The 21177-nt window shown below is 50.3% G+C and overlaps 7 protein-coding genes across 7 annotated transcripts; 4 read left to right on the plus strand and 3 right to left on the minus strand.

Moving 5' to 3' along the window:
* Positions 1–5677: 5677 nt before the first annotated feature.
* Positions 5678–7146, plus strand: N7539_008195 (putative phosphatidylglycerol specific phospholipase C; the record flags this gene model as incomplete). The annotated part of the gene is made up of 2 exons (XM_056937795.1): positions 5678–6253; positions 6340–7146. 2 exons carry the CDS (start codon positions 5678–5680, stop codon positions 7144–7146), a joined length of 1383 nt encoding a protein of 460 aa, XP_056786887.1.
* Positions 7147–8477: 1331 nt separating this feature from the next.
* Positions 8478–9614, minus strand: N7539_008196 (uncharacterized protein; the record flags this gene model as incomplete). The annotated part of the gene is made up of 1 exon (XM_056937796.1): positions 8478–9614. The coding sequence occupies one exon, from the start codon at positions 9612–9614 to the stop codon at positions 8478–8480; it is 1137 nt and encodes a 378-aa protein (XP_056786888.1).
* A 1560-nt stretch (positions 9615–11174) lies between these two features.
* N7539_008197 (uncharacterized protein) lies at positions 11175–11885 on the minus strand (the record flags this gene model as incomplete). Its single annotated transcript, XM_056937797.1, has 1 exon — positions 11175–11885. One exon carries the CDS (start codon positions 11883–11885, stop codon positions 11175–11177), a length of 711 nt encoding a protein of 236 aa, XP_056786889.1.
* A 759-nt stretch (positions 11886–12644) lies between these two features.
* On the plus strand, positions 12645–13221 carry N7539_008198 (uncharacterized protein; the record flags this gene model as incomplete). The annotated part of the gene is made up of 2 exons (XM_056937798.1): positions 12645–12728; positions 12763–13221. 2 exons carry the CDS (start codon positions 12645–12647, stop codon positions 13219–13221), a joined length of 543 nt encoding a protein of 180 aa, XP_056786890.1.
* Positions 13222–14657: 1436 nt separating this feature from the next.
* On the plus strand, positions 14658–15881 carry N7539_008199 (Zn(II)2Cys6 transcription factor domain-containing protein; the record flags this gene model as incomplete). Its single annotated transcript, XM_056937799.1, has 1 exon — positions 14658–15881. The coding sequence occupies one exon, from the start codon at positions 14658–14660 to the stop codon at positions 15879–15881; it is 1224 nt and encodes a 407-aa protein (XP_056786891.1).
* Positions 15882–16128: 247 nt separating this feature from the next.
* Positions 16129–17013, minus strand: N7539_008200 (uncharacterized protein; the record flags this gene model as incomplete). The annotated part of the gene is made up of 1 exon (XM_056937800.1): positions 16129–17013. The coding sequence occupies one exon, from the start codon at positions 17011–17013 to the stop codon at positions 16129–16131; it is 885 nt and encodes a 294-aa protein (XP_056786892.1).
* Positions 17014–17379: 366 nt separating this feature from the next.
* Positions 17380–18177, plus strand: N7539_008201 (uncharacterized protein; the record flags this gene model as incomplete). The annotated part of the gene is made up of 1 exon (XM_056937801.1): positions 17380–18177. The coding sequence occupies one exon, from the start codon at positions 17380–17382 to the stop codon at positions 18175–18177; it is 798 nt and encodes a 265-aa protein (XP_056786893.1).
* Between the last annotated feature and the right edge of the window lie 3000 nt (positions 18178–21177).

Here is a 21177-nt window from a genome sequence, read left to right on the forward strand (position 1 = left end):
GGCGAAAGGCAACAGTTCGAAAACACCTGCCTATCTCAATGAGTTTTTCTGGGGCGTAGTTGATTCATTGGAGAGGCTTGTTCAAAGACGGAAGCAAGGGGCCACAGCTCGCATGGAAATGGAGATGTGTGAAGAACGGTGAGACCGTGTGTTTAACGCACCAAGTACTCGTCCTGCTGAATTTGTCCTGACATGAAGATAAAAATCTTCATGATGCCTGTTCAGCGAGAGAAGTATCGGGTTGAAATGGTGGTAGGAACAGAAAAGGGGGAATGTTGACAACACTTGTTGTCAGAACCAACACTCAACTCACTAGATTTGTCCTGACACACAGCTTGTTGACCGTATGACGCCTGTCCAGTGAGCAAGATGATGGGCGAAGAGAAAGCGAGCGAATGAAAGTGCGGACGAAGAAACTGAAGGTGGTTGTTGTCAAACCCATTACTTAGCTCACTAGATTTGTCCTGACACACAGCTTGTTGAATGTATGACGCCTGTCCAGTGAGCAAGACGATGGGCGGAGAGAAAGCGACCGAATGAAGGAGTGGACGAAGAAACTGAAGGTTGTTGTTGTAAAACCCAATACTTAGCTCACTAGATTTGTCCTGACACACAGCTTGTTGACCGTATGACGCCTTTCCAGTGAGCAAGATGATGGGCGGAGAGAAAGCGAGCAAATAAAGTAGCAGACGAAGACTTTGGAGGTGGTTTTTGTCACACCCAGTACTTAGCTCACTGAATTTGTCCTGACATACAGTTTGTTGACTGTATGACGCCTGTTCAGTGGGGAAAGTAAAGGGTGGAGAGAATGTTGAAGGAGGATCGATGAAATGGAGGTGGTTGTTGTCACACCCAGTACTTAGCTCACTGAATTTGTCCTGACATACAGAAATCTCTGTATGACGCCTGTTCGATGAGGAAAGTAAAGGATGGAGAGGAAACTGATGAACAAGCTAAGACGAGCGGCGAAGAAGACGAGGGAGCGGACGGTGGTTGTTGTCATGCCCTGTACTTAACTCACTGAATTTGTCCTGACACACAGTCTCTTACTGTATGATGCCTGTCCAGTGCGGAAAGTAAAGGGTGAGGAGAAGAAAAAGGGCGTCGCAGACTGGCCCTGAAAGGTAAAAATATATGAAAAAAACGATCAAAAAGATCAAAGCGAGAAGGTGCTGACGCTCGATGCTTCCTTGGATTTGTCCTGACATGCAAACTCGTGCATACGGATATTTGTTCAAGGGAATTGCAAGGAACGACAGGCTTGAAAGTGGGTAGAAAAATTGCGTTCAGCCAAACGGCATGAAACGAGGTCCAAAAGCGACCAAGATGTTTGAACGACATAGCAGATGGTCGTTGTTTTAACCTAGTTAGTACCTGCCTCGAATGAATTTGTCCTGACATGTGACCTCCAGTCTACATGACGCCTGTTCAAAGAGGGAAAAGAAACAACGACCATCGATTGGGAATTGGAAGTGGTAGCAAAAGCAAGCGAGGAGATTGGACGTGGTCATCGTCGGAACGCATCTCATACCTGCCTCGTTGAATTTGTCCTGACATGAAGGTAAGTCACTTCATGACGCCTGTTCAGCGAGGGGGGTAAGGAGCCAAGATTGTGGTAGGACCGGAGAGGTGGGTATCGTGGATTGGTTGTTGTCACAGCCATTGCTTAGCTCAATGAATTTGTCCTGACATACAGTTTGTTGACTGTATGACGCCTGTTCAGAGAGGAAAGCGAAGTGCGGAAAGAGAACGATGAAGTGGACGAGGAGAAGACCGCAGAGCGAACGAGGAAACGGAAGGTGGTTGATGTCGCACCCAGTACTCCACTCACTGAATTTGTCCTGACATACAGTTTATTGACTGTATGACGCCTGTTCAGGGAGAAAAGTAAAGAGTGGAGAGGACGTTGAAGGAGGATCGATAAAATGGAGGTAGTTGTTGTCATACCCAGTACTTAGCTCACTGAATTTGTCCTGACATACAGTTTGTTGACTGTATGATGCCTGTTCAGTGAGGAAAGTAAAGAGTGGAGAGGACGTTGAAAGAGGATCGATGAAATGGAGGTAGGTGGTTGTTGTCATACCCAGTACTTAGCTCACTGAATTTGTCCTGACATACAGTTTATTGACTGTTTGACGCCTGTTCAGGGAGAAAAGTAAAGAGTGGAGGAGACGTTGAAGGAGGATCGATAAAATGGAGGTGGTTGTTGTCATACCTAGTACTCAACACACTGAATTTGTCCTGACAAACAGTTTGTTGACTGTATGACGCCTGTTCAGAGAGTAAAGTAAAGGGTAGAGAGGTGGTTGTTGAGATGTTGAGTCATGATACGAAGATCGGGACCGAGGTGGTGGTTGAGCGAAGCCAAGCAAAAAGAAAAAAGAAGGAAAACAAAAGAAGAGAAACTCAAAGCCGGCGGAATTGTCTGTCAGGGACTGGAAGCCAATGTGACAAACGTGGGTTTTTGGTAAGGAGGAGTGTGTCGAAGAACACAGTAAAGAGGGACATCATGTTGTGTTGTATTGAGGCAAGCTTGTGTTATGATGTTGTGTCCATGGTGGACCAAGCTTGTTGTGGGAGGACGTGTCAAGTGAGGACGTGTCGTGTAAGGTCTTATTGTAGGAGGACGTGTTGTAGGAGGACGTATGGTGTGAGGGCCAAGTCATGAATGTGATGTGCAAGCATGAGATGACGTGTGGTTATAAGAAAAGAAGAAGTAGTAGAAGAAGACATCATGTGATGATGTAGGACAACGTCAAGGTGAGTGTGGGATGTGTGTGACAGTTGAAGAAGACATTATATAGTATAATGTGTAGAGAGGTGTGTTGAGAAGAAGGTTGATGAAGAAGGGGAAAAAAAGAAGGAGAAAGCTGGGGGGAAGGGGGGTATTTATATTCCTGGCTCTCGCACTAGTGGACCGACTTGCGTCTCGCTTGTTGATGTTTGCTTCTCGCCAAAAGCTCTGAATGTTTGCTCCAGCGCCGGTGTGTTGTGGGTGGCTGCCTGGCAGAATATTTGTTTGTGTCAGTGACCATCTAAGAAGCCTGAGAAGTGCCTGGAAGGGCAATTCCATTCGATTCTACAACTAGGACACACCACTCGCAACGTCGATCCCAAGGCGTTGCATGTTATGAGGACACCGTAACTGGAAACATGAATGCGAGACATGTGAATGACAGGAAAATGCTATGTAGCCACCATATATCAGGAAGAAGAGGTCAGACGTGATCCGAGTGGTCCAATATTGAATACAAATTACGATATCAAATGCGTCCGTCAGATCGAATAGCGAGAACATCCATTGACCAGTTCAGGGTTCCTGCATCTTCCATCGTCTTGGGTATTCAAATAGCAGTGGAATCAAGCAGATATGTTGTCTTCATACCTCTCGAGTTGGCAAGATATATCGTGAACCCAATCGGCAGTTTGGGTGGAGAGGATCCACATCGTTGGTCCGTGACTACTCGGCAGACATCTATAGGGATCATTTGGCAGACATATCGCACTTCTTGCAATACAAGCTGTTATATTGACATGCTGTATCTATATACGCCCAGCCAAAGTAAGTTGACACTTGAATCTGTCATTGACGGGATTGAAAGCCGCTGGTGGGCGAGGCGCGCTGATGCCCACTGCCACGCGAGGTTAACAAATCCTCACGGGGAGACGCGCCCGATCATCACATTCGAAACTCAGTCTCAGGAGTGACCCTCAACTGCCACGTGACCTTCACCAGAAAGCAAAAACTTCGGACGGACGCGCCAGGACTCGCAGGTTTTGCTGTATGCATCATGAGTCTCGATATATCTGGTGGCTAAGTACCTCACATCACATCTCCGGCTCCTCGAAGGAACGATGACTTGACAGCACGATATTAACTGGAGTCCGTCCACACTACAGTCTGGTCGACTCTGGGATTGCCCAGCTTGGAACACTTTCAAATTTCCAGAATTTCACTGATGTCTAAGTCCCCGGTCATCTCTGCTTAGCGCACTCACACTCATGAGACCATCATCATTATGTGGCGAGGCCAGCACTTTTGCGTAGCCAACACAAGTGAGCAGCCCACGCCACACGTCAAACTCACCCGCTGTCGTCAACTCAGCCATTGATTTGGAGGGTCAACATGAGCCTGCTCAATGGAAAAGCCGCGATGGTTCTGTGTGCACAGTGACATTCGAATAGCTGCGATTGAAGGACGGTTTACCGGCAGTCTACGCTACTACGCCCGGGCGGCTGTGGCCGCCCTTATGAAACGGGGAAGTCGCCGTGCCGATCATCGAAGAGCACGTGGTCCTCTTTGTCAATGCCGGTGGACCTTCTTACGGCCAACGGATGCTTGTCTGATCCCCGACAACAGTGGTGACCTGGGCTCGAGGTCTGTCCTCGGCACGAGTTCAAGCTACCCGAGTCACTTGCTGGGCTGTACAAAAGGGTGAAGAGGAGGTGGTTGGATTTGACATCAACGGACTCGCCGTCTGGATCTGTGGACGGCGTTTGAGAATGCTTGCTGACGAATTGTCATGTCAAGGTCCAGGGCCCAGACTCGATCCTTCGGACCTGGCTTGTGCGCGCCCATGGGCAAGTCCCGTCGTCTCCATTCTCGGGCACTGGGAGCAGCCGTCGCGACTCTCACGGACAATCTACGGCTCGACCGCGACCTTCCCGGTTCCTCGAATTTGGCGTTGGAGGGCAGCAGTCCAAGGCAAGGCCAGCACGTTCGCCTATACAAGCAAGTGGGGAGTGGTGTGGTCTGCAAGGATCATTGTATCGGTACTGCAGCGGGAATCCTATCAGGACGAGTCTACCGAATAGTCGAGTCCGCACATCAACGGCATGTGCTCAGCTCCCCACGTGATTGGCCCTTGCCAAGGCACGCCATGCTGGTTGTGGCAAAGCTTCACTGACGGACGTGTCAGCGCTGATTGGCGGAACCTGGATGACTAAGTCCTCGGGCTTCCAGCGGAATTGGCACATGACCCACTCTCGTTTACCGGCTCCTCAGGTACATCCTCCAGCTTTCCCGCCAAGCGCCACTGGCACCGTTCTTTGGCAGTTCGCGAGAATCCAGATTGGAAGGCTTGGCGAGGGCCAGTCTGGGTGTTTGTCATGTATAGTGCTCTTGGTAATCTATGCGTCAGGCGCGTAATTTCCCTCCAAGTGAACAGCAGGCCTGTACGGGAGAACTCACCAAAGGGTCTTCTTGATGACAAGCACACCGGCATCTGAATGATGGAGACGGGGTGATGTACTATGATCATCAACCCAATTCCCTGCCTTACCGAGTTCCGGTATGCAAGAAGCCCCCGATCCTGCATCCACGACTCCACCACGAAAGCGGAGCTCTACAGGGCCCGTGATGCACTCTGGGTGCTCGGGCCTTATTTTAATTAGACTGTCAACGACCCTATGAAATTCCGATGCGCTGCCATGTGCATCCAGAGATCGTCGCCCGTTTGCCCGCCTTCCCGATTGAGCTCTTGTAAACAACCCGACATCCTGAGGAATGCTCTCCCACGTGCCTCAGGATATTTTCCTACCTTTCTTCAAACCTCACAATGCACGTGGCGAGGAATCTCGAATATAAAATGCTTGGATTCCCAGCAGCCACAGTGATCGCTCCTTCTTTTTACTCACCACATCTCAATTGCTTGGATTCCGAGTCAAGCCCTTCATCATGAAGACCAACTCTCTTCTCCCCCTGCTGAGTCTCTCCGGCGCCGCTGTTGGCGCCGCTGTGAACAGCCACAAGCAGACTCCCTTTGGCTACACCTCCGGCTCGAAGGAGTCGATTGCCAACATGAAGGACAAGGTCGAGAATGTGGTCTGGATTCTGATGGAGAACCGCGGCTTCGACAACATTCTGGGAGGCGTCCACAAGAAGGAGCTTGACAACGTCGTCAACAATGGTCCCTTTTGCAACCCTGTCTCGGTCGCTGATCCCAAGGGCCAGACGATGTGCAGTCAGTTCAAGGACTTTGACTCCGTCACCCACGACCCGGACCACTCGGTCACCGGTGTCAACTTTGAGCTCTACGGCACCTGGAACCCTGATAATGCGGCCATTGCCAACGGCACGCTGAAGCCCAACCTGTCAGGATTCGTCCAGCGTCAGGCAGAGCGATACAAGATCGACGACAAGCTCGCCACTGAGGAGGTGATGGGTTACTACTCCGAGAATGAGATCCCCACCATGGTGGATCTGGTGAACGAATTCACTACCTTCAACTACTGGCACTCGTGTGTCCCCGGTGTATGTCATCCAAGCTCCATGAGCTGCAATCCATAATGCACTCCCGGTTGACCTGAAAATCACTGACTGACATCTTTTGAATTCAGCCTACCAACCCGAACCGTCTGTGTGCCGTCGCTGGTACCCCTGACGGTCACGGTACGAACGACAACGACTTCGACGTCTCCGCCATTCCCATTAAGAGTATCTTCGAGGTGGCTTCCAGCAAGAACATCACCTGGAAGAACTACGATGGCACCAACGGCGCCTTCCTGTCCGACGCCATGTTCTTTGAATGGACCGCCGCCAACGCCAAGTCCAACGTCGTGCCTCTCGAGCACTTCTTCCAGGATGCTCTCCTCGGAACCCTCCCCAAGCTCTCCTACATCAACCCCTCCTGCTGCGGGATCGACACCAACTCCATGCACCCCTCTGGCCAAATCTCCACCGGCCAGGTCCTCCTGAAGCAGATCTACGACTCTCTGCGCGCCAGCCCCCAGTGGGAGAAGACCATGCTGCTGATCACCTTCGACGAGACCGGTGGCTTCTACGACCACGTTGCTCCTCCCTTGGCCGTCCGCCCCGACGACAAGACCTACACCGAGACCGCCAAGGATGGCAGCGTCTACACTCTCAACTTTGACCGTCTCGGGGGCCGTATACCCACTTGGCTCATTTCTCCTTACGCCGCCAAGGGTCACGTCGAGAACATGGGTGTTGACCCCGCCACTGGCGAGACCTCCTCCTACTCTGCCACTTCGGTCCTGAAGACTCTGTCTTATCTCTGGGACATCGAGGACATGTCTCCCCGCGTCTCCCACTCTCCTGCCTTTGATCACTTGATCGGTCCCAAGGCTCGCAAGTCTGCTCCTCAGACCCTGGCCGTTCCTCACCCTTTCCCGGAGGCGGTTTAGGCCGCGACATGACTGATGTGTAATGGTGGATGGTTATGTCTTCACTTGATTTCTTTCTTACCGTTACTTTTCATCCCGGAATTTCCTGGACATAAACTTTATCATAGACCAGCTATAAAACAACACCTTTTTGCTTTTTGACACAGACTATCCAAGTACGACTGACAAGCGTATAATTACTTTTGCCACCAGCGTAGCCCGTTCCATCACGCTAAGCCCAGAACTTGCTCGATCAATACTGTGCAGATATTTGATCGACTCATATTCGCTACTGGACGGTGCATTCATTGACCAGCAATTCCTCCTTGACACGAATACGTTGTAATCAACGGCCGTGGTCCTTCCAACCGGTGAGCTGAAATGGAGTGGCGGTACTACACACCTGTGGCACACCCGACGGCTCAGTGCAGCAAACTATATTCGCGATGGAACACACACCTTCGCCCATGCCAGTCCAAGCCCAGATGTCGAACGTATAGCCCTGTGCACTCCCCCTCAGCACCTACCTAGTCTGAGCCCACGACTCCAAAGCGGCACGAATAGAAGTCCGGTGTCTTTGAAACTATTACAATACGCTTTCGACGGCGCTTGTGGAATATACCATGCGCTCTGCTCTGAACGGAGTCCCGAATATTGCACGCGCAAGGGATTATACACGATCAAATTACATCTCAGCTCAAGGCGCGTGCTTGAGCTGGACATTGGTCAATAGTGCCTGGTGGGATGGTCGTGCTTGTGAGCGCCCCTTGCAGGTTGTTTGGATGGATATAGTTTGTGCGTCTAGTTTGCTTGCTGGGATTGACGTCGTATTCTGTGGAACAGTGAAATAGGGGGGGGGGGGGGGGGGGGGGGGGTAACCAGGGAGGCTCGGGTGTTCCATGGTTGAATGAATGGGAGATTCATAGTCCAGGCCATGTTTTTATTTATGGTGCGGTGACGGACTAGGAAGTGGCAGCAGGTGCTACGCAATGATCTGGGTGGTGGTGCATGACATGTACCGAAGCAACGTTTGAGTGGTGGACGTTAGACAAGAGAACGAGATCTTCACTGGGTACGGAGATGTTTTGATCTAAGCAAGCATGGATGGGAACAAGAGCATGGTTTTTCATATTGAAATTTTGCCTTTGATTTGTAAGTCTTACCAAAAGGGTAGACATTGGCTGTGAAAATAAAAGCAAGATGATCATGGTCATCTAGCATACAGGAATATGGAAACTGAAGCAAACTATCCTAAGGAGAACGGAAACTGACTTCCAATGGCGACGGCTTCGGGGCCGGAACATGTGTCTTGCCTTGGAACAGGAAACAAATGGGGAATCACTCACTGTCCCTTAAAGGACAGCAAGGACGAGGATCGCAGAAACAGCGAGCCAGAGAGTGGTAGCCGCCTCGAAAGTAGTGGCAGCGTTGAACACAGCGGGTTGGGTTGGACCAGTCACGGTGTTGAAGGTCTGGTATGCGGTGCTCTCCGCGGGGCGGCTGTAGGCGTCGACCCCGATGCTGGAAGAGTGAGAGGCATGGGCAGTGACAACTGGAACCACAACGGTACTCTCGGACTTGATGGGGACAAAAGTGCCGGTGCTGGTAACGGTGATGGTTGCGACCTTGTTGGTGGTGACTGTGTGGGTAGTGGTGCCAGCGGCCAAAGTCTGGGTCACTGGATAGGACGTGGTTGTCTCAAAGGTAGCGACAGTTGTGACAGGCACGCGGATAGTCTGAGAGGGAATGACTACAGCAGGGACGGTAGGAGTCGAAGGAACCACAGTGACCGTGGACACAGTGCTGTAAACAGACGTGAGGACATGGGTACCCGAGGTGATCATGGAGGTAACGGGGCACACTGTGGTTGTAGTGTCGGCCACAGTGGTGGGTGTGGTACCGTTCACTGGAACAGAGGTATCGCAAGCCTGGGAGCAGGCGGGAGATGTCTTGACACTATTGCTGACAGTAGAAGTCTCCGATTCAGTCACAGGACAGATAGTTGTGGTCAATGGAATGGTGGAGGTAACCACAGTGGTGGAGTCCGCAGGGCAGTTGGTCACAGTGGTTGCACACTTGGTGATAGTGACCTCAGAAGTGGTGTAAATGACCGAAGTGGTCATCTTCTGAGTGCTCGACTGAGTGGAATTCACAATAGGGACAGTGGTAACACCGAGAGTGCCAGTGAGGGGGGTGCTGGTGGGCTCAGCAGTGGTCTCCGTCGCATCAGGCAGGGAGATGTTAAAGGTCACACGAATCTCCGAGGTGGTGGTAGGAACGGGCACAACGGGGGGCAGGGTAATGGTGAGGTTAAAACGCCCATCCTCAGTAGTGGAAGAGGTCACAGTCGAGGTTGCCACCAAAGTCTGGTTATCACTGGTGGGCTGAGGACCAGCAGTCATTGCACGAAGAGCCACATTGGGCAAGGCACTGACCACCTGGATGGCAACCAGGACCAACGCAAGCGCAAGCTTGAAGAACAACTTCATCTTGACGAAAAGCAAATGAACGAGTGACTAAAAACCCAAAAACAAAAACGAGTGCTCGTTGAAGTCAGTAGAGTTTAGAAAACGAATGGATATGCAAGAAGTAGACGAATGCTCATGACTTACTGTGGAGTCTTTCGTTGCGGGAAAATGAACCTATGATAGGGAGCAGAAGGATCGAGGAGAAAGATTTGAAGAAGGAGGAAAAGAGAAAGAGAGATTCGAGGTTTAAATAGTTTGTGGGACACGTGCGTGGGAGGCAAACATTCGGAGTAGGGCAGAATCAACAACACAGGGGAACACGTGCGTGGGAAACAAACATCCACGAAGAACGCAGAAAACGACAACGTGTGAGACCAATTGAATCTCGATGGGCAAATAGTCTGAGACGTGCTTTTGGAGAACATCTACTTACTGAGCATTTCGGAGGAAGCTGGGCCGAGGACACTCATGAAGGGTCTTCTGCTACCTTCCATGACCATTACCAGGCTTTCTGCTTGGACATCTCTCTCACAAGCTACAGAAAACTACCAGAATATTGTTGATATTTACCTGGCGTGGTTCACGCTGGATTCAAAGCGATGGCTTGAAAATTGTGGCTCGTAGTCTTTCCTGCACTCTGACGCCAATGCCCCCCACTTGCGTTACGACCTACCTAGTTTTATTCCAAAATTAATATCAGCGTGGCGGAAAGTACCGGAACGGTTTTCTTTGACGCAAACCAAGTGGTTTTGATGGGATCGTACTGAGAGCAGCTTTTAGCAAGTACGTAGCAGGCACACTTCGGGAAATATGGAAAGACCAGCTCGGATATTTATGTCGAAACATATTTTGTTCACACTCCCTTTAGCAAACTCGTCTTCCAATACACTCAAAGAGTCATGACAGATTCGACATGCGACATCGTCATGTCAAACAAGCATTCACTCATCCCACGAGAGCAGCCGACTCGGCATTCATATTTGGCAACATGTACACATCAGACTTTGTCGTACCAAAGAGATCCATGGAAAAAGGACACTCAAGGTCAGCCTGGTCATACAGCAGGGCTCATAGGTGCAGGACGAATACTGAAATGTGCCAGCATATTTCATGAAGTCAGTAGGTGATGCCTCGTAAATTGTTCCATTAGAACAGCTTCACTGACAAGGCCAGGCTACATTTATTGCACGGTACGCTGCTAGGGAAGAGGAATTTGTCCAGCTTGGCGAATGCCGCACCACTTATTGTAAGAGAGTAACTACTTAGTATTTTTCACCATGCCTTGACTCTAGTGGAACCACCAAAGACAAAAGACTACCATAGCAAATGTCGGCATGGGAGGCAGATATGATACCAGAGCAACTCATCCACAGAAGCCTTGTGGTTATGAAGATAGATTTTGTTGATTCTGATGGCATGAGTAGAAATGAATACCTGAATATGAATCAGGAACCCCAAAGATGGTCCGTCGAAGAGTCAAGAACACGTGTTAGATACATTTTGCGAGAGCTCCTCGATATAAACAAATTGAAGTGTATCATCTTGCTGGTTGATCTTTTTCAACATGGTCAAATAAGCTTTTTAAGAGCTCAAAACTTGGTGAGTCTTCACAGAAAATGTGCGATTCCCGGCCAGGCGGTTGATGCTGGAGACTGTCTCGGAATGCTCTTCTCTCCATCTACCTTGAGAACAGTATACAGCGGCAAGCTGGTCGATGTTTCTTAGAGTATTGGGATGATCTTCGCCGAGCTGAATCCTGCGTACCTGGATCAAGAACTCGTATACCTTCTTTGCTTTCAGCCAGTGGCCTTGATAATGATATACCGACGCCAAATTTTCACGACTTGCAAGGGTATCAGGATGGCTCTCCCCGAATTTCGCTGAGCGGGCTCTGCTTCCTTGTACATGAAGCTTCTCAGCTTCTGTCCACCGACCGAGTCGTCTCTTCGTGACCTCTAGATTCTCCTTGCCTCTGAGCATATCAACATGATCCTTCGAAAATACCATCCTGCGGGTATTGAAGACATTCAAATCGACTTTTTCGGCCTCCATGAAATGTCCCTGGAGGATGTATGTTGCGGCAAGCTCAGACATGCTCATGAGCGTGTCGTGGAGGGTTTCGCCAGGGCCGTTCATGCATGATTCCACCATCTGAACCTGAAGCTTTTCAGCCTCCTCAAGATTTCCCTCCGCACGGTATGCATGTGCGAGGATCAATTTCTCCGCAAGTACTTCAGTAGCATTTGAGCCGATCAGCAAGATCGAGGCGAACTTTCTCACAGCCAACCACATGACTCGCAAGGACCCAGCGTATCCAAGTGTCTGGCGATTGTAATCGAATGCGGTGACAGTACCCGACAGCAAGTTGTGTTTTGCTGATGTGTGAATTAGCTTGAAGGCAGCTTCAAGCGGATCACAGGGCGACTATATGTTGCCTACTCTATGCCACCGGTACCCACGAGGACTGTTCGAGCCTTGAGTTGATACACTCTTGTGGATCTGGGTAGGAAGCTCATCACGACGAATGAAATTTCGGTCGCCCAACTAGAGTACCGTTGATAGAGGGTCCGGACGTATTTCTGGTGACTCTGCGACATTCACCGGTATCAGAGACGGGTCGCTTCGCCACTGTTAAGAGGATTACATGACTCACCAACATTCAGATAATACTGCGTGTTGTTCATAGGGGCATTGTTTATCACGACTTATACACCGCTGTTCATCCCCGAGAACTTCGCAGACGTCATCAGAACATGCCAAGGAAATGAACCGTTGGCGTCGTTTCGTGACTACACAATAATGAGGATCTGGCCCCCAAGGGCGATCAAGGGGAATTCGTGATTCATCATCAGGTGACCCCACACCGGTACGTGCTCAAGCACATGCTCGGGAGAAGTAGGATGGGTTGCCTCGTGCGGCTGAATCACGTACCCCCGCACGTGTTGTGATCGACTACCTCGTCGGCGCCGGCAGTTCTCGCATATATGTGCTCCTTGCGTGTAGTTCAAAAGGGCAGATATTGACAGATATTGAAACCGACACTGAGCTTCGATGTGTACTCGGGAACAGTACACCGTAGGCTGGATCTGCGCCATCACAACCGAATATGTCGCCGCGAAGCAGATATTGGACACCGTAAATGACCCTGTTTCCCCTGTCGCACAATCAGAGGAACACCTACACTTTTGGCAAAGTTGGGAGCCACAATGTTGTCATCTCGGTCTTACCGATCAGAGAACACAGAATATCGTCAGCAGCACGTGTGGCCGAAGAAATGATTCACAATTTCCCGAATCTTCGCATCGGCTTGATGGTTGTCATAGGCGGCGGGGCACCCAGACCGAAGCACGATATACGCCTTGGGGAAATCGTTGTGAGCACTCCCCACAATGATCACGGCGGTGCTTTCCAGTATGATTTTGGAAAAACGATGCGACACCAAATTTTCCAGCAAACAGGTTTCCTTGATCAGCCACCTACTGTTCTTCGCGCCGCGGTTTGTGAGCTCCGAGCACAATATATGAGCGACGGTCACGCCGTCGATGATGTGGTCAGCAAAATTCTGGAAAAAGAGCCAAGACTGCGAAGGGATTTCGAGCGCCCAGACCCTGCCACGGATCTTCTATAGGAGGCTCAAGTCGTTGCATCCGAAGGACAGTGAAGAACCTTGCAACGTGAAATGTGGCAGCGATCCATTTTTCTTGTGACACGTGATCCACGTGGCGAGAACGACGCCAATCCTGCGATTCATTACGGAATTATAGCTTCAGGAAACCACCTTATGAAGAACGCCGTAGTGAGAGATAAACTGGCAAGGGAAAAAAATGTTCCTTGCTTTGAGATGGAAGCCGCAGGACTCATGGATCGTTTTCCATGCCTGGTCATTCGAGGCACCTGCGACTATGCAGACTCGCACAAAAATAAGGCCTGGCAAGGGTCTGCGGCTACGGCCGCAGCTGCATATGCAAGGGACTCTTTATATCAATTCAGGCCGCAGCAGGTGCAGGAGGGGACAAAAGCGGTTGAAGCTCTCAAGACTTCCTTTCGGGGGGACCACATTGACACGCTCAGATTCGAAGGGCCCAACTCTGGCATGCAGATCGGCGTGAACAAAGGCGAGGTTCACACGCGCTGAATAGACAATTCGCCTCTTTCAGCTGACATCTGAGACTATCAAGAATGGTTCCAAATCACCTTTGCTCAAGGGCTCAAGCAAGGAATGGCGCGGAGCTGAATTTGAAAAACTCCTCTCTTGTGGGCGATGATGTGTGCAACGGACTTGTCGGAACATATCTCTGGCAAGGCTGGCGGGACGGATCGTTCCGGTCCCAGTGAAGCCACAAATGTCTGTTCTAACCTCTGCGCAATGGTTCTCCAATCAATCGAAGATGTTGACAACTATTCGGATTTCGAATTCGACTTCAAATGCAGAAGTCTTCAGTCTGATGCAAGGTTATCACAGAATAACGGGCGATGGCCCTTCCTCGACATAGCCGGTCGCGAGACAAGTCCAAGAAGATCATGAATAATAGCCGCCATTGCATTGGCAGCCGTCACTGCGATGCACACCTGTTGATCCTGGACTCAATAACTTGCCGTAACAGCTCAGTCTAGTTTGTACGTGTCGACACTGTAACACGCAATGGGTGTGCGGTGCCATTGTTGAGGTTGCAATTCTAGAGCTCCAGTCCAAGGCGGTGGGAAAAGTATGAGGCTGTCCTCAGTCAGTCTTCAATCTGTGAGGAATTTTTCTTTTCAAGCATAATAGTCCGCCAGCAGTCGGAGATGAGGGTGGACAAAGCTTTCCCCGTCCTCTTTAATCGCCGCAAATTACATGCGATTCTTCAAGCGCCACTTCTCTGTGCTGTTTTTGTTGCTTATCTGCCGGGGCAATTATCACGTGACCCGTCGCCCTTTTCTCCGAGAGTCCACTTTGACGTGTGGCACTGCGGGGACAACGGCTTGTCCACGACCGTTGCTGCATTTCACGTTCTTTCAATCGACAGGGGGACAATGCCACTTCAAGTAGAGGTGTTCTGTATGGCATGAGCATTGGTTCATGCAATGCCTCGCAAAACGCACACCAAGTCGCGATACGGATGTGATAATTGCCGACGCCGACGAGTCAAATGTGATGAGCAAGGCCCGCCCTGCAATAATTGCGTGTTACGCCGACTGCCCGACTGCAGGTACTCCCGCGTTTTACCGGCAAACCTTCTCGGCAACGGTCGTCGAGACAGTCATGAAACCAATTCGCAGCATTCGAACTCTCTCAGTCCTGTGCCGGCAATAGCGTCGGCTGGAGTCTCACCGGCCTCTTTGCCCTTGACTTCCCAGCCAGTGGATGATTTGGAGCTTATGCTTCAGTTCACCACGGAGACGTATCAGAGTTTATGCATCAGTGACTCAGAGTCGGTCGCATGGCAAAAATCAGTGCCTCGCCTGGCTCTTGCTCATCGGTACTTGATGTATGGAATTTTCTCGCTGGCATCGCTTCACCTTGCCACAACCACTACGGACCCAATCCGCGCGCGTCTCTATGTGGATGCTGGTCTCGAATACCACAGCAAAAGTCTGGAGCCGTTTCGTGTTGCGCTCGATAATCTGAGCTCAGAGAATTGCGACGCGGTCTTTGCAGAGTCGGTCGTGACGGCGGCAATATGTCTTGCACTGCCCCAATTGACCACGGGACATGAGATCGAAGGCATGATGATCAACAATGTGGTCACTGCTTTTCAGCTCCTTCAAGGTGTCAAAAAGATCCTAGTCCTCGGCCGCGGCTGGATCAAACTTAAACTTTTCGTCAATGGCGACTTTTGGCGCGATACATCCACAGAGCTGGACCAGGATACCCAGTCCGCATTTGAACAACTATTCCTTCTCAATGATCAGATTGATTCTGGCGCAGACCAGACACGGCACAACCGACACCGAGACATCATTAAGCACCTGAGACACTGTTTCATGAAGTTTCTTTTATCCCCTGATCCCGCACCCGTTCTTGCTTGGCTCGGTGCAGTCGACAATGAGTTTGTGAATCAAGTTCAAGGTCGCTCTGCGTTTCCGCTTCTGATCCTTGCGCATTGGGGAGTTCTTCTTGCCAAGTTGGACGGGAAGCGTTGGTGGGCCCGTAATGCTGGCAGGGCACTCGTGGATGAAGTCATGAGCGTCTTGGAAAGAGGCAATTTCCCTTGGCAGACATGCATGGGTTGGGTGCGACGAAGAATGGCTTTGCATGAACATTTTATCACTAGAGTAGATTCGGAAAATAAAGCTCTTCTGCATTGAGTCGAAGGTTTTAATGGAGCTTTACGGTATCTATGAGCGCCGGGAATCCTGAGCATATGGGCAATCTGACCGTTGCTGATTCCGTGCCGCGAATTCGATATCTTGTGGAAATCAGTAAAGGGATTGCTATGACGGGGTAGAACGCGGGAATTGGCAATGCGACGAGTTGAAAATGACGATGTTCCATTACCACTAGGCGAACTCGAGTGCTCACCCTGACTATGGACATGCCATGGCCGGTTCTGCCTTATGCAGTGAGCTTGTCTGCGACCAGTTGGAGTTTTGCGACAGCTTCTTCAAATGCACTTGCAGCAAGCAGAACCTCCCGAGCCGAGTCCACCAATACCTTGTTTGGATTACTTTGAGTCTTCTCCCTGTCAATAATATCCTCGATCTCGCCTTGCAAGAGATCGATTCTCTTCTCCGTTCCCAGCTCTTTAATGCAATAAATTGTCTCCGCGATGGCACGTGTCGAAACTCTCCGCAATTCATGACAAGCATCGGTGACGCTTTCGTCAAATTCCTCCCAGTGTTCAACCAGATCCTTCCATTTTGGAACGAGTCGATTTCGTGCCCCTCGAGACATTGCAAACTTGTTGGCGCCATCTCCTCGGAGAGCGATCCAGGCGTAAGCGTCGTTCAGCTGGCCCTTTCGCGGGCCCTTGAGAAAGAACACTTGGCCCAGACTCATCATGCGGTCTTCGTCATGATCTTCCCCAATCTGGGAGATCTCGTCCATCGTAGCCAGGGTGAGTTGGACGCCGGGCCCAATGATAGATGGGAGAGGTTGATCGAACTGGTTGAGGTAGCCGACGATGGGGACGTTGTTGACCACTTGATGGCTGTTGATGCCGTGTGCGAGCCAGTCTCCGGAAGGGAGCCGCGTGGAATAGGTCTTGCGATAGTATTCTGGATCTGGGGTGCTGACTCTGACGCGTTCGGAGAATGCGGTTCCTAGTGGAATATTCCTCTCCGGGGAGGGCGTGCTCTTGGATCGGCGTCGAAACACGCTTTGAACTGAGCGTGTACTTGAACTTGAACTTGAATCGGAGCTCGAGCTCGAACTCGTACTGGTGTTGCCGGCTGGACTTGAGCTTCTGGGTGTTGTGAAGCTGGAGGGAAGATCCGACATGATGGCTGAAAGGTCGATAAAAATGCTGCTGCAAATTTGTGGAGGAAATTTAAGGGAAAGTTCCACGATGCTGTGGTAGAAGCCCGATGGGTTTGTAGATGGGGAGAAATGAAAATTTGGATTCTCCCGGGCTGAGGAGGCATCGAAGGGGAGATCACACGGTCAGACCTTTGTTTTGGTGGGAGTTACACGAGGATCTTCCTTTATTTCTTAGTGCATTTTTGTCGAGCCGAACCACTTTGGCTTCCTCGCCTTCCCCTTCACCGTACGCAGTTCACAGAGTGTGTGCTCCATTAGACTTTCTTTACTCACCGCGGTGGCATTACACCAGCCTCACAACGTTAGTAGGCTTCGCTCACGAGACCCATGGCGATGGGCAACTCGGAGTCATGCAACGGGCAGACAAGTGAGGATGCCGTGAAGGAAATACAGCCCTCCACGGCCGATTCATTCCCTTCTACTTCTCTATATCCCTTCTCGTCTCCAGCGTCCACCCCTTCCAGCTTCATGCCTGGTAGACCACTCCAACCCAGTATCTACGGTGACAAGAAGGGTCCGCGGGTTGAGAACGGTCTATGGCTAGCCGCTGGTATACCCCAGCAGTACCTGATCAATGGCATTCCCATAGCAGGAGTCATCAACGAGCATGGCATTCCCCGTCCTTCCCTGAGAGGCTCCGGCATCTGGCCCTGCGAGGAAACAATCGAGGAAATCACTCGAATGCTAGAAAGTGACGATCTACCTGGTCTCCGAGAAGCAAAGTCACTCGTCCATCTTGGTGGACGGCGAACCTTCCAACTACGTGATGCCTACGTATGGATCGCTCTTCGACAGTACGATGACGGGAGTTTCGTCATTTCGGAATCCGCTCGAAACAAATTTGCCCCCAAGTGGAGAGAGCTCTTAGACCCAGAGAGTGATGCACCTGCACCAACTGTTTTCGATCTGCGCAAACCTCGGCTGAGAATGGCTCAATGGCGGGAGGATGAACGGGGAATGGAGCAGATTGTCAAGCAATTGAATGCATTGAGCGCGGACGTCGCTCGTCTTGCGCATCAGATCGAGTCTGTAACGCATATTTTGAAGTTGGCAAACCTCGATAACGAGCAGTCTGCGCGGGCTTCGCACGTCCAGGCGGAACTCGGGCAGATGGAACTGAGCTGATGGGTTTGTTAGAAGAATTCAGGCAAAAAGGGACTTGATCGAGCCCAGCTTGTGCCAGTCTCGGGTGGGTGTCTTCTGGGCTTAGGAAAACTTTCTGATTGCAAGAATCTATTCTGAACGTGGATCACCGGAAGTCAAACTAGGTGATCGTGGGGTGTGTGGCCGCAATCATATCGAGGGGATCTGCGAGTTATCTTAAATTCTCCCTGACTTTCACGATTACTTTGGAATGAAAGTTTCTATATGAAAAAAGAGAGGTGCTGCTCGATTACAACCGGATGTAATCTTCGGCCAGACGTGATACACTCATATGAAATTGGAGTCGAGGTGCAGATTCTTACTCCAAGTTCAAACAGCTCGTCATAACGTAGTTTCTTCGACGAGCAACAATCTGAACCAGAAGTCAGTCGTCGAGAAATCTTCTGCTTTCGTCCCGCTGATCCACTTTGCCGAGCGCCTCTCAGATGAGGGCTTTGCGTCGCCTGCGGTCTTGGCCACATATGAGTTCGATCTCGTCGGCCTGGACCATCACACGACGCAAAATGGGAAACACCAGTTGTTTCTAGACATGCTTTCATGTTCCTATGTCGGTTGGTGAACATGCCAGATATTGATCGCACGGCCGAATCAGATCATGCTCTAGGTATTCTGACAAACAGGCGAGCTCTTCATTGGCACTTGTTCAGGTCTTTCAAGTTTGGACCGTCCAGAAGAATGATAAGGTGCTCAAAGATTCAAGCAAGTCATTTTGGCTCTCTCACCCGAATGGAGGCGTTCGAGGTAGGGAACTCCATATGCAATCTCTCCTATAGTCGCTTTTGCTGCTTCTGGTATTCTCAGATTGGGATGGTGGCTCGTCAAGCTCCCAACCTGTTGAAATATTCGACAGAGACAAGGGCTGAATATTTGTAAAAGATCTTGTTGTCGAAACAGGACTTGCGTCGCTAAGTGGAGGAGGAGCTCCGCTCTCCTCTCCGTGACCGATGCAAATCACCGTGGAGTGATTAGCCCTTCTTCTGCCTTGCATGGGCAAGCGTTGTCTGTCATCGCAATGTATTTATAGACCAATTCGAGATCTTTCGAGTTGTTGCCAGACAATTTAGCTTGTGCTAGATTGAATAACGCGTCCAGATTCAGTGAGTCGTCATTGTAAGAATAAGCGTGAATCGTGAAAGGTGGATACTGCCGCCATACTGGATATAGATGGTATCGGGAGAAGTTTTTATTTGAACTAGGGCAGAATCTCGTCTTTGATAGATGCGTGTGGATGCTCCTCCGTCAAATCGGCTGGCTCGTCTTAATGAAAAGTCATTCCCATAGTGGTCTGCTCACCGTGCTCAGGTCTTCGGTATGAGATTCCCCAGATGACCACCTGCATGTTGCTCATGTGAGCTCCATGATGGCCATGCAAACATGACAGAAAGGGGTCTTTCGAATCTTTCAAGGTCCGGTCTTCTCACAGACTCTTCACCTTCAGAAGTAGCTATGGCCAGTGTTCGCATGACATGTGATTCTGCCGCTCACCACAGTCCATAGCTTAGGTAGAATCTCTCCCCCATAGCAATCTCACTCTTCATCCCTCTCACACATCGATACTGCTGCCCCTACAGTAGCCGTATCTCATCAGTCCGACGCTGCCCATCTCGCGCGACGAGGTGAGCTTCGATCACACGTTTGGAGAGAATCTGCTGAGGATTTAAAGTGGCATCGCAGATACTACACCGCCATTTTACACGGTCAGGTGGCTTCTTGAATTTATGCTCCGCTCAAAGCTCTGAATATTGATACTTTTCGGGGGCATTCTTGCACTCGGGATGTGTACATTCATAAGAGCGCATATCCACGAAAGCGGCAGTGCTGTTCAAGTCGGTCAGAACCGTTCTTGACAGGAGGATTATAACTGAAGAGTACCTCCGCTCAGTCTCCTTTTGCATGAAATTTATTCGCAAGCGGTGTCCACGGCGGGACGTAGCGTTTCCATGTCATGGTAGATAAGGCACTTTCAATCCTTTTTGCACATTTGCTTTAGTGACCTCGGCGGGTGATTCGGTCTCTCGCGGTAGGAAATCGAAGATTTCCGTAGTGATCAAGCACTCAGACGTAGCTACACCGAGATCGTAGAAGAGAGAGGAGGGTAGAAGCGAAACTTGGCTATCATTGCTGTCTCTTTTATGCCCGCAATTGAATTTCTCGGCAGCCTGAAGTGCGTTGATACTATACTCATTGTCCGATGACGATTCAGATGCGTCCGCAGCAGAGAGTGTCACAGTTGCCTTATGTGGTTGAACTGAGAGCTCCTCGTTCATAATGGGCAGGTATATGCCTGCCTTCGACCGAAACGCCAGAGAAACGTCGTTGTTCTCGACAACGACCCTGAGATTTCCGCCAATTGCACTGTGAATTCCCCCACATTGATCTTTACGTGAGCCGAGCGATCCATTTTTTTTCATGGAGTTGGGTCGGAGGAAATTTCTCTACCCGTAGTGGCATGTTCATCATATCCTTTCCTAGATCGTCTTGACTACTACCACGGGGTAGAGATCAGAGCTCTTAATTCTAAATACTGACGAAAAATGAAGTATAGGTCACGCAAAGGAATTCAACAAAACCCGAGGTGCAACCCAAACCCAGTGGTCGAGCCTCTCTTTTGACTTATTCGTCGTCATATCCCATGAGACAGTGAAAGTACAATAGTGACACGAGGCTCAAAGCACCGACTTTGGTTTGATAATTATGCTTCGATGGTGGGTGTGTGGTTCTGGCGAGAGAGGCATACGAGCAAGCACATGATTACCGACACCTCGCGGTTGATGTGAGAAAGCTAAACCCACCTCAATGCTTCCGTCATGGATTGTCATTTCATTTATGAGCGCGCTCGTGGTGCTACCACTTGCAGAACTCGACAGCCATGACCGGTACATGTCCCCTGAAAAGTCACAATCATCTCCAAATTGCGATGGTCTGCGTGATCCGGCTGGAAGCCGTCGCGGTGGAGTCCTC

This window comes from Penicillium diatomitis, assembly GCF_028827545.1.
Source record: "Penicillium diatomitis strain IBT 30728 chromosome Unknown utg000012l_segment0_segment0, whole genome shotgun sequence".
Lineage (NCBI taxonomy): Eukaryota > Fungi > Ascomycota > Eurotiomycetes > Eurotiales > Aspergillaceae > Penicillium > Penicillium diatomitis.